Source organism: Podarcis erhardii, assembly GCF_964252035.2.
Source record: "Podarcis erhardii genome assembly, chromosome: 1".
In the NCBI taxonomy this organism is placed as follows: Eukaryota; Metazoa; Chordata; class Lepidosauria; order Squamata; family Lacertidae; genus Podarcis; species Podarcis erhardii.
Genome location: NC_138497.1, coordinates 134,609,847 through 134,622,515, shown reverse-complemented (window position 1 = coordinate 134,622,515; position 12,669 = coordinate 134,609,847). Strand labels below are relative to the sequence as shown.

Here is a 12,669-nt window from a genome sequence, read left to right as displayed (position 1 = left end):
AGTCCGCACCCCCCCTACATACAGATAATCTGAAGCAAGGAGTGAAGAACTAAGATCGAAAATTTTTTGTGTATTTTGAGATTGACAAGATATTCCATGAATTTGAAAGAATAAGTTTTCTTTTTTATGCCGGAGGGAAGAGAGGAATTTGAAATTTTTGTGTACCCCCCCCCCGGACCCGGGAGTGTCCCGCGTATGAACCTAGCGCAAAAGAACAGGAGTTTGACAGCTGTCAAATGAGCTGTCAAACGGATGGATAAAGATAAGAATTGAATTACTTTATATCTCTCTGGACTAAAGGTGTTACATTTAACTAGAAGTGGTTGGAAACAAAGTAAATAACAAAGTAAAAGACTGTTGGTAAAGAACTTTGAGTAACTGGAACCCCCCTAGGGGGAATCAGTGACATTACAATGGCTGCAGAAGGAAAATTACTGGCAGAAATAGAAAGAGCCTTTTTTCTCGTGGGAACCTTACAAGAGCAGGCTATGGCTATGGACAAACAACTTACGACCTTGATTTCCAAAACAAGCAATCCTGCTGATGGAACAAAGGATGTGACTGTGAAAGATTCTGCAGTTGAATCAGGAAAGATATCTTTGGAGCTGGTGGAAGAGGAGGAAGGAGGGGAAAAAGTACAGACAGAAAATATCAAGCAGAAATCTACGTGGTCAGGAAACAAAGAAGAAGTCTTTTGGATTACAAATTATGGAAAGATGAGAAAGATGAGAAAAGCAAAGGAGGAAGTCTCGGGATATTATGGAACATTGGAAATTAAAAGAGCAAAGAAATACAACTGGGACTTCCTCCTCCTTACTGACTTTTATGACTTTGAATATGGGGGATCTTTGGCAGAATTTTGGCAGCAAGTTTTTTTAATTAGGTTGTGAGTGAGAGAAGATGATGTGACTGTGACAGATATCCCTCGAGACCTGAAGACCAACAAAAAGGACCACCAACAAAATAGTCAGAAATAGCCTCTGATGTGAGGAATCCGGGCTAGGAGCTGTATGGGTGGACATTTATTTGGGAAGGGACAGAAACCGGGGCAGGGAGGGTGGGGGAAAGCAGAATCTAAAAAATTTATGACTTTTGTGTTTTGTTATTTTGATTTATATTTTAACATAAAAAAGGGGAAATTTATGGTATAAGAACCTAGGTCGATCTTAGAAAAAGGGTCTAATGTATATAAGAGAATGGGACAAATAAAATTTGGCTTAACAAAAAGAATTACGTTTAAATATAATAAGAATAGGGGAAGGAGAGGGATAAGAACTTGCTGAATTAAATATGGAAATTGGGATGTATGGGGGGTGGGTGGGGGGAAGTCAGGGAAAGAGGGCTAGGAAAGTAAGGATATGAAACCTTATATGTGTGTTTATATAAAATGTGAAAAATCAATAAAAATTTATTAAAAAAAAGAAAATCTGTAACTTTTCAAAAAAAAAAAAAAAAAAAAGGAATGCACTTTCAAGAGGGTTGCCAGACCCCCAGGACTAACCTGAAGTCTCCAGGTTTGCCTGCCATGCTCCAACCACCCCAGGTGACAAAGGGAGGGCTAGACTCTCCAAGTGGGAGAGAGTGCTTTAAATTATTATTATTAGGGGTGGGGTAATATCTATGGCGGGGGGACGTGTCTTGCTCTTTCTGGGGTAGTTGACCCACCTTTGGTCCCCAACATGCACTCGGTTCTCACCTGTGGCTCCTAGAAGCTGTCCGTCTGGGACAGTGGCCGCCCCCCAAGAACAGCTTCCCCTGACCAGCTAAACCAGGTGAGGGCAGCCGATGGGCCTCAAACCCTCAGTGCATTAGGGACTTGTCTATCCCCTGCCTGTGAAAGAGGCTCGGGCAGACTGAGCGGATGAGACCAACAAAAACAGGAGCAACAATTTTGGAACAATTCCTGTTGTGCCTTTATGCATCTTTGTGGGGAGCGGGGGCAGAAAATCGTGGCCATTTTGGTTTGTCCATGCAAGTCATTGGGAGGATTGAAATTTTGGTTCTCTCCCCCCCCCCCAGCATGGCTTTGGATTCGCGGTCATAGGTGAGGGTACCCCAAAGCAATCCAAAGCAAATACAGGTCTCGAAGCCTTGACGGGGGCCTCAAGTATCCCCCTCCTCTTTTTCAAAAGGCATTTGAGGCAATGAGGGGAAGGGAGAGGGGAAAATGGCCTGCATTGCTGCTCCCCTCCTCTTCAAAAGGTCTTCTGGGCAACAAAATATGCTGACCCCCTCCCCAAACATCCTCAAAAAAGAAAAGAAAAGAAGAGAAGAGAAGAGAAGAGAAGAGAAGAGAAGAGAAGAGAAGAGAAGAGAAGAGAAGAGAGCAAGAGGCAGATAAACCTGACTCCGACTCCAAGCCACCACTTTGGTTCACAGAGTGCCCCCCACCACAGAGTCCTTAGTAAAGAAGACTGGAGGGGTTTACACCACAGCCAATGTATAGGGAGAGACACCTTGAACCAAGTCATAAACATTTTAAACTCTTTAATACAATCAAAGCTATATCAATTAACCCCCAAAATGCATGTTACCAAACCAGATCTCTTAGAGCAGCTTAACTTTGCAGTTCCAAGCTGTCACATGTTGGTCCAATGTACATAAAATCAACTTGTGAAACTTATCAAATGCCAAAGAATTAATGAGCCACCCCTTTGAACTTGAGGACCAAGCCAAATGTCCCTTGCCGCCCTCTGACCAGCCCTGTACACACACACACACACACACACACACACACACACACACACACACACAGACTCTTGTGTGACAGCTGCTTCCCCATGGTACAATAAATTTACCTGAGTGCTTTTTATTAAACTAGCATTTTGTTGGGATGGAGGATACTGATTCGATGGGAAAGAGCCTTGTCGCTGCATGTCTGCTCTCTCTCACCCACCCCCCGCTGCAAAGGGTCAGGCTACTGTGAGCTCTTGGTGTAAAGGGCCAAACACCTGCCACTGCCCCACCTCCTCCTTCCCCAACCCAAACAACTATGGGAAAGGGGATGGAGACAGCAAAGCCTCAGAGAGCCAAGGCAGAGCATGCTCATCCCAGTCGACCAGCCCAAGAGCCCCTGGTGGAAAAGGATACTATTTGCAGCATTTCCCAATGCTTGGCAAAACCCCACCCTAAAAAGAAAACGTCCCCTTTTCAGGGCTCTGCAAAGTTCTGCTGCTTGGATTTGGGCAGGGACAGGGAGAGGCACAGAGCAGCGGGTTTGGCTCACCAAAGAACGTACCTTTGGGGGATGGGGAAGGACATGTTAGGGGACCACCTCAGAGCCTTAATCCAGAGGGGACCCTTTTCGGGCTAGATTGTCTTGGTGCTGTTCACACGCATTCAAGCTGGGTAGTTGCTCTTGGGCATAGCCCTGGTCAAACGTGCATGACAGTGTGTGCATTTGTGCCTGTGTGCGCGACACTGATGCATGTCGAGTGTGTGGGAAATCGCATCAATAAGAAAGAACAGAAAGTCTGAAGAGCAAACTAGTACAGGCCCACAAAAGCACACATCTAAAACAAACCTCCTGTTTCCAAGGGTTTCTCCACACGGCAACACATTTGGTTTCAAATTCTGTACCAAAATCCAAATGATTTATCACAGGATTCAATATTTTTGCCTAGTGAAATTGTTAGGTGTATATGAACGGGCTGCTGTGGCATCAGGGGCCGGCTGCCAAGCCACCAATACTTCTACAGTCCACTGGAAAGGGCTAGAAATTCCTCCGTTGACGGAATGAGAAAATTAGCGTTCCCACTTACCCGATGAGCAGCTCTTCAATCCCTCTCTTGATGGCACAGTCTGTGTAGGTGCCTTTGCCAATAGAAACCACGGAGGAGACCCTGTTCTTCAGGTCTGCTCTCCCTGCAGGCATCCGGCTCAGCTCCTTGATCAGCTGCACTTCATCACTGTAATGCAAGGCTCCCGCATTCCACACAAGATTCCGGTCACACCGATAGTATCTATAAAGAAAAAGAACCACTTCCTTAGCTTTGGTGTCCCTTGCACAATGTACATCTGTGAAAGCTCCCCACAGCATCCTGTACCAGCTGGTCCAGCCCACCCATGAGGTGGACTGAGGCAGCCTCCTACTGCCACCAGAGAAGCAAGGAGGAGTGGAAGTGGCTTGCAGATCCACTCCAAGATCTTGCAGGGGAACAGCACTTTCCCATTTCGCCTCAGGTGGCAAAACTGGATGGGCTGCCCCTGTGTGCCAGGACGCCTTGGGAGAGGATGGATGAATGGTTTCTGCTGTTGCTCTCCTTCCTTCCTTCCTTCCTTCCTTCCTTCCTTCCTTCCTTCCTTCCTTCCTTCCTTCCTTCCTTCCTTCCTTTTGTTGACTCACATACCAGAAATGAGAGGCTGCATGATTCTATCTCTTGCCATGAGGCACATAAGGCTGCTGCTTGCAGGTGTGGGGTTGTGGTGGTTGTTGTTATTTTGAATTTATATGCCGCCCTATACCCAGACATCTCATGGTGGTTCACAGAATAAAATCAAAATAACTACAAAATACATAATCAAAATAAAAACAACAACCCAATAACACCCCTGACACCTAAAGGATACTGCTGTAGGGTGGAGCACATGAGGGGAGAAAGTGTGTTTTGCATATCTGCTCTCATAACAAATCAGCACTGATTCAGATAAACAGCAAAAGCTAGATTTTTCTTTTTAAAAACCTGACCTGATATTTCTACCACATTTGTCTTGGTTATTTCACTATCTTAGTAATCTTTGTTCCTTCTCCCATGCCGTTGATAGCAGCCCGACACAGATGTTTAGCTTTCTCCAGAAGTGGAGCAGGAGTTGAGCTCTGGCGCAGCTGCATCAAGTGGGGTCGGCCTCCTGGCTCTGGTGTAGCTGGGGAAAGACGTCACTTCTTCCTCCGCTGGGTCCACTGGCTGCTAGGGCTCACCCACAGTTGAAGCCATGGGGCATGGCTTGGGGAACTGGTCAGAGGGAAGACTCTCTGGCTAAAGAAGCCATGGCACCCAGGCCACAGCTCAGTTGTTGCTGGTTTCCCTGCCCGCCCGCCCTGCTCCTGATGTGGTGGGGCTGCCCGAGGGTAAGCAGGCAGCTCCCACAGAGGACCTTGCTATAGAAACCTTTATTTGCCAGCTTTGGGTCCAGGGAAGACTTTGCCTTCAGACAAATTGGGCCTGTTTGGGGGTTTTGCCTGCGTCATAGTCACTGTCACAAGTTGATGGGGATAAGGCTGAGTCCTTGGTCCAAATGGCCAAGGGTCTCGCTCCAAAGGATCAGGGGATCCCCCTAAAGGGATCCTGGGAGGTGCATCTGTCTGGACACCCCTGATGAGGGAGGGTGGATGGGTAATGCCACCCCCAAAAATCGTGATGGGGGGGGGGGAGTTGCCCTGATTTGATGTACATCATAGGGCGATCCTTAACTTTGGGTAATCTTGCCAAATAATCAACTGGCAGACAGGTCAGTTCAGGATACACCTCCCAATGTCTGCGCCAAAACCTTCTAACGTCTGTAATCCATAAAATTGAGGCCTGTTTAAATCATGGTTGGTTGTCCTGCTGTTATTGCAACTTTACCCTGCCTTGGCCCCACCACCAGTGGTTCCACTCCACCTGGAAACGCAACTTATCACCACAATAGAAAAACATCAACTTGTGTTTCATCAGTGTGCACAAAGGCAAGGTAAGGAAAACAAGTTCAGCTCTACTTAAATATGAAAGCAGCATTTCTTCCCCTGACATTGGTCTGCCCAAACATAAAACAAGACCAGGAATTTTGAAAAGGAATACCACTACCACCTGCAGTTTAGAGCAGGAGACTGCAGAACATTCTTCTCCATATGAAATGCAGCAGGAATTTTGAACAATGATTAGGAAGTATAAAACCCACATAAAATGCATGCTTTTCAAATGAAGTTACTATTCTTACTGTGTAAAAATGTGCCTTGAATGTTTAGAACAAGACAAAAGACCGATATCGGATGTTTATTGTAGGATTACCAGGGCGGTTCATGCAACATTTACCTGTCAGTTAACTTATCAAGGAATCGGTTGGTGAATGCTTTAACTTGATCCACCAAAGCCCCGAAAGGCTTTTCTCTTAAGGCAACACTCTCAGAGGTATCCAAGACGAAAAACAGATCCACAGGACAATCTGTTCAAAATCAGAAAGAGGAAGTTTAAAAAGAACACTTTTTATAATACAAGATTCTCCAGAAAGTCTGCAATACTTCATGATGAAGTACACCTGAGAGGGTCTTTTTCGGTGGGGGGATGGCATTGCAGTGTTGTACCTATGCAAAATAGAGCCCATCCAGACAACCTTTTTATTGTGATCATGATGCTATTGCAGGGGAGGGGGTGTCATACAAGACCCTTCTTTCCATACTGATGGGGCAGTCACACGGCTTCCTTTCTAGTCAGTGCATATTTAGGAACTGCCTGCTGAAATCTCATCGCTTTGTGCCACAAATGTTCAGGTTGACTTTTGCCCTTCTTTTGGTGCCCCTCTCAACAGCAAGAATGTGGTGGTATTAGGCAGTATCACAGCACAAGCTAAAGCAGAATACATCCACGGCTGATGCACGATTATTGTGCCCAGAGCATGTTGGAGAAGACGCCCACAATAGAACAGCAGTCCAGAGGAGCCAGAACTGTAGTCCTACCCCCAGGTGTCTCCATCTGCTTTCCTCCACCTGCACAGGGCTCTACTGTCAGATGGGGGTCCTGCTGCAGCTGTGGAAAGCATGGCGACTTCTGCCCACAGTGTTTCCCCAAGCTGCAGCCTATTGTAGGGCCCCCAAACAGTGTGTTATGGGGGTGGGATGGAGCACGTACAGCCATGGATCCCCCAGATCCTGAAGAAGGGCCTGGCCTGGTCTCCCCTGTGGTGCCAGACTGGATCTGGGGCAGAAAAGGGGGGTGTAAATGCCCCCACGTTCCATCCTGGCAGGCAAGAGGCTGAATATTTCCCTATCGCCTCTTAGGACTGCTGTGTAAGCGTGCTGTCCTCTGCCTGTTTACTTGGAAGTAAGCCGCACTCAATGCAGTGGCCTTAGCCACTGGGACTGTAGCCTAAGTTGCAGATGAGGAGGTCCTCCTTCTGCTTCGATCAGCCTACTATACTTTTGAGTGAGAACTCTTTGGGGACTATTAACTTGCTGATGAAGAAATATCGTTGAAACAGTTCGTTATCCTGGAAGAGCTGTTCTGTTTGCTGCACCACCCGGCTCCAGTTCATTCTCCACCAAACTTTGATATAGATATGAACTGTGGAAAGGCTCAACTTCAGTGTTTCTTTGTGGTCACACACCATTCTAAGCATTCCTGTTGATGGAATATTTATTTGACTTCTATTAGTCCGTGACTTCTTCCACATATTATATGGCTTTTGTTTATGAATTTGTTTATGAAGAAACAACTGATAGTGTTTCATAAATATTGCCAATACATTATTAGCCCGCGTGTTGTCTTTTTTTGATCTGTTTGGAGCTCGGCTGGTGGCTGGAGGCACAAAGCTCTCGCATAGCCTCATACATCCCCACCCTTTGAATATGGAGTTAAAAGAAAGGAATGTCCTTCCAAGGACCTTATCACAATATAAGGGACATGAAACTCTTTAAATAGTGCTATGTAAATGCTCAGTATTATTATTAAATTAATTTAAATGAATCAATATATATAAATAAAACGAGGCATGTGGGCCACAGTGCAGAGGCCCTCACACCCAAACAGGAATTGGACTTTGTGCTTCTCGAATATCACCCTGCCATTCCCCCCCCCCCACAACATGGCAACTTACTTCTGAAACTCCAATGAGCCCATAGGAGCCAACTCCTAGGGGCAGAGTTCCCTTCTCACCCCAATAAAATATTTGAGGGGGCTGCCCCCCCCCAAGTTGATGAGCATTGCCATTCAAATGGTGTGTATGTGTCACGTCTTGTGATCGATTATGTGGGACTGGGCTTAACCCCCCCCCCCAGTATTTTATTCAAGTTGACACCTCTGAATGAGCCTCAACAGCAGTCTCTGGCCTGGAAATCTGCGAGCTAAGAAAAAGAAAAGAAGGTCCCCCTGGATGGCTGTAGTCATAAGGTTTAGAACCCTCTAAAAATTATTACTTATGGTTTTGGAATATCATCTACAATATCCATATATTGTAGATGCCAGAAACTGTCACTAGCCTTGGGCAGCTGGGTTATCTTTGTAGAGATCTTCATGTGGAGAAAGGGGTCAGAATTGCATCTTGATCCCTTCCCCTTGCCATGCCTGACCTTCCTGCTCTCAGGATATCTTCACAGAGGGCCTGTGGGGGGTGGCACATCCAAAAGCCAATTCCCTTACTAGAGGATGCATACATAAGCCTCTGTGCCCACGTCACTCAAATACACGGATGTCAGAGACAGGACCAACAGGTGTGATTCTGCACACACATATACACACACACATAAACACAGCTGATATTTAATTGAAAGACTCTGCTCAAGAGCATTCCTTTTAGAGGGAAACTGAAGAAAAATGAACACAGCCTGAGACAGTAAAATGAGCTTGCTCTTCCTAAAATAAAAAGATGATTACATTAAGAATATCTGCTATGTCAAAAGTACGTATAAAACACCCTCCTTTCCTTTTTTCTTCTGCAGCTTTTTTCTTCTTTTTGGGGGGCCATTTTTTGGTATTCATTTTCATTTCATTTTTAACACAAGTATTTATCTCCAAAGCTCAATGCTCACTACACGAGAGGCACTACTTACAGCTCTTTCTTCATCAAAAAGTGGGGCTATAATCCTCAGATATCCCTTAATGAGTTCTTAAAAACAAAGAAGGAATACAAGTTTGTAATTTTTGAAAGAGTTAGCAAAATCTGGTGACTTCCATAACGGCTTATTAGTCTCCGTATTATTGGGACATACAGGCTTGGCTTGTACTGCAACTCACCACAGAAAAGATCTCTGGCAAAAAACATATGTATGATTGCTACCCCTTGCTTGACAATGTGGGGCATATACTGCTGTCCTATTACTGATTTTCATATTTGTATAAGTCAGACAAACTTAAAAGTTGGCATAAAAGTCAACTCCCAAACTCTGATCTGAAATAACACGGCAGATGCTTCATCAGATCATGGACTGATACTCAGTTGTTTCATTTCAACGTAGTCAGAAGGCAGTAAGCATAAGCGAGGAGAAAGCAACACACTGTGAAAATATCTTCTTACCTTGAAATGTTGCTGCACCATTGGAGACTGCTGTTGCTTGAGCGAGAACTGTTCTCAGAAGAAAGCAGCCCTGAAGTAGGAAGGCTGGGAAAAAGTAAGCGAACTTCATCTTGCAAGGATTGTAGTTATCATTTACTGAGACTTGAGGACAAATTTAAGGAAAAAAGAGAAGGAGCCCAGGACTCAGAGGGTGACAATTATCACCTAGTTTGCAATTATTATTAAGTTTCTGCTCTGTCCCTGAGTTTCCAGAGAGTGGAAGGAGAAAGGAAGGGAATTGAGACGAGGAGGCGGCTTGGATTTGCAGAAGCTGGAGCTCTCCTTCCAGGAGGGAGGGAACATAACAGTAGTGTCAGATTCGGCTGAACTGCAGCACTAGCTAGTGAGTCATGAAACACACCAGCCCATTTTGAAGTCTCCCTTCTCCGAGTTCAGTTTTGCCACTGCCTTCTTCAAACATGGCTGTGCTCCTCATGCTAAAACGTAATTTAGCTCCATTACAAAATTATTGCTGTCTGTCCTCATGTGCTTGCAACTGATTAATGACTTACAATGCAGCAACACATGTTAATTCATGTTTTTGTATAACGGCTGACTCTAGTGTCAAATGAAATATTCAGGATATAAAGGGGATGTTTAGATGGCTAACAAGTAAAGATGAAAAATGAGTAGATTTGTGTCAAATGGGTATCTAATATAATATAGTTGAAGCCTCTTAAGATATAATAGAGTTGAAGCCTACAAAGTTGGTCTCTCTGTAATTTTGCTCTAGATACATTAGGTAAACTGCATTTATGTTCTAAAATCCATCATTATTAGGACCAACAGAATGATCAAAAACTCTGTCCAGCTTCTGAGTTCTCCAGAACTCTGCATCAGGTGTGACATAAAGCAGGTATTGGTGATGCTTTGTGGAACATCCTGCCTCATGAAGGTCCCCGCCGTCTCTGCTGCATTCCTCCCTGTTGCTTTTTCCTTCATTGCATTAAGCCTGAATACTTGGAAGGCTTTCCCAAGCATGCATTGCAGTCTTGTTTTCCCTCTTCCCCCCAAAATGTCCCCTGACTCATTTTTAGTCTTCCTCTCAACTGTTATAAATACCTTCATTCTAATTGCAATAGCATAAGAAATTGTGTAAATCAAGGCCTTTGTCTAACTTTGTATCCGCAACTAATAAAGTAATATCTGCATGGTTAGTACAACTGAATATGCTCATCGCAAATGGTGGAAAAAATGCCCCCTTTTTGGTTTTAAAATTCGGTAGTTTTCCTATAAGCGAACTTCATATTCATGCTTCTTTTCCAGTTCTTTTAACAGCCGTTCCCAGCAAAGCTCTTCTGCTTTGCCTCATTGCACCACTTATTTGCTTGTCCCAACTCCACCCTTCTAGCACCAGTATGGGGTTTTGCCAAGAGAGACCTTTCAGCCGAATCTACTGATTGGTAAATGTTAAGTTGTGGGTGAACATATCAGACGACAGTACCACGCAACTGTAACAACTTTCTGTAACTATCCAATCACTGAACGTCATTTGCATATGTGGACCTGAGTGAAAACTATCTACTCCTCCTGCTGGCCCAGGGTGAGAACTTCAGTACATAACAGTAAAAGCTGAGAAGATAAAAGTTTATTAACCCAGGAACACAACAAGAAAGACTTCTAAATAGTTAACTCCTGGGGATTTCAGTTTTCACTGATAAATGGTTGACAGTAATGATCCCCACTCAGAAATGAAAAGGAATGAGTTAATCAAAGTAAATGGGGCAGGAGTCTGAACTGTTAGTGCTGACCCACTCAGATCAGTACCCAGGCAGTGATAGAGATGCAGCAAGATCTTAGGCCTCTGTATGGTTTACCACATGAAGTAGGTGACTGTTAACAATTTTAAATTTAAGGACTTGTTTAGAGTCCTCCCCCCCCAACCCGTTCCCAATGTGGAGTGATGGCCTGGGACTCAACATTACCTGGGGAGCCTCCGCTTGTAGACATCATAATAAAGGCAGCAACGGTGTGAGGAGCCACACAACTTTGGAATGGGGCCAGGCTGAATGTGTGGCCCTGCAGCCCTGACCACTGGGCTGACTCTCTTCATTCATTCAAGTAACTCATGAAGAGGACTTGCATCAGCATATATGTTATTTCAAATATCCTGCTCTGCAACTGGACACACCTGCCTTGTGCTGAGGGGAAGACAATAGGTCCCAGCATAGCCACTGCAGGACTGGCTCCAGTTTGGCGGTTCCTTTTTCTATATACAGGCAGCCCCCCTTTATGTGCATTCAAAATGTGCATGACTGTGTATACATGCATCACACCCAACCTGGAAGTGACCCAGAAACGTCATAAAGACGTCACTGAAACGTCACTAAAAAGGCAGAATGGGGGAGGGGTGGGGCAGCTTTTTGCAGCTTTTTCAATGGGTTTCAATTATACACAATTTCACTAACATGCCTGGTGCCTGGGAATGTAACTCCCACGTAAATGGGGGGGGGGGGTTTGCCTGTATTTCAACCAGGGCTGAGGCAAATAGCAAGATAGCAACTCCCTTTCCATAGATAAAAGCTGATCAGACTGGCAGTTGGGTTTTATTTCTGCACTGGTGTCATCTGTATTTCACCTCCACTCCCTCCTGCCTGAAGTAGCCTCCTCATTCTGCCTAATGGTAGGGCTGGCACTGATTTCCGCTCTAGTTCAGGAATGGGAAGAGGGAATCTGCATTAACAGGATCCTTGCCCCACCCACCAAAATTCCAGCTGGTTTCTTAAATATTAACTAGACTTTAGATTTTCATTACAACACACCAACAGACCATCTCAGAAAGGGTATTGTGTTTTCCCTCTTTTCTTAGTGAAGCTTTAGCAAAAAGTTTCTTGCGCAAAACAGTTGTGTCTTTGTTACTGGAAAAAAAGAAGTAGTGGAGTTAAGGAAACTTTGGTCATTTTAAAACGTCTTCATGGCTGCTTTGAACAGTACAAACTGGAAAGGAGTCAACTGTCTACTAAAGCCTAATGATAATGGTATGGCTTTTGCCGTTCATCTTTGACTATATATGGGAGTTGTTTCACATCTGGAAGGAATCAAGGACACATGCTTTCCTGGCAGCCTTGCAGCTGGGCCAGATCCCAGCTGCTCGGAAAGGAAGACTTTTCTGGAGGAAAGAGCAACAGCACCCCCTTGGCTGCCGAGTGTGGATCTGCAGCTGGTTTCGTAAGAGCATGCAAGCTCTCAAGGGGTCTCTCGTTTCTCCAAAAAATTTCTGTGCATCAGAAAAATGGAATCACCGACAGCAGCTACCTTTTAAGGGATGGAACTGTGCATCTTTTCCACAGAAACATTGTTTCCTGAGAAAAGCACTCCCCCCAGAACTTAAATCCAACATTAACAGCATTAAAGAAATATATTCTGTAAAGCAAGGGTGTTCATGTAGCAGCATTTTCACTTATACACTAATGGTAATGATTAAAG

General features: G+C 44.7%; 1 protein-coding gene across 1 annotated transcript in view; it reads right to left on the bottom strand.

Annotated features, from left to right (window-relative positions):
* The window catches only part of COL6A1 (collagen type VI alpha 1 chain), a 48,826-nt gene extending 39,242 nt beyond the window's left edge, over nt 1–9,584 (bottom strand). Inside the window, exons 1-3 of the mRNA XM_081850354.1 lie at nt 9,205–9,584; nt 6,012–6,141; nt 3,762–3,962 (exon numbers count right to left, since the gene is read on the bottom strand). Coding sequence (XP_081706480.1) covers nt 3,762–3,962; nt 6,012–6,141; nt 9,205–9,313 — 440 coding nt within the window. The 5' untranslated portion in view covers nt 9,314–9,584. The remainder of the gene's footprint in view (nt 1–3,761; nt 3,963–6,011; nt 6,142–9,204) is intronic.
* Between the last annotated feature and the right edge of the window lie 3,085 nt (nt 9,585–12,669).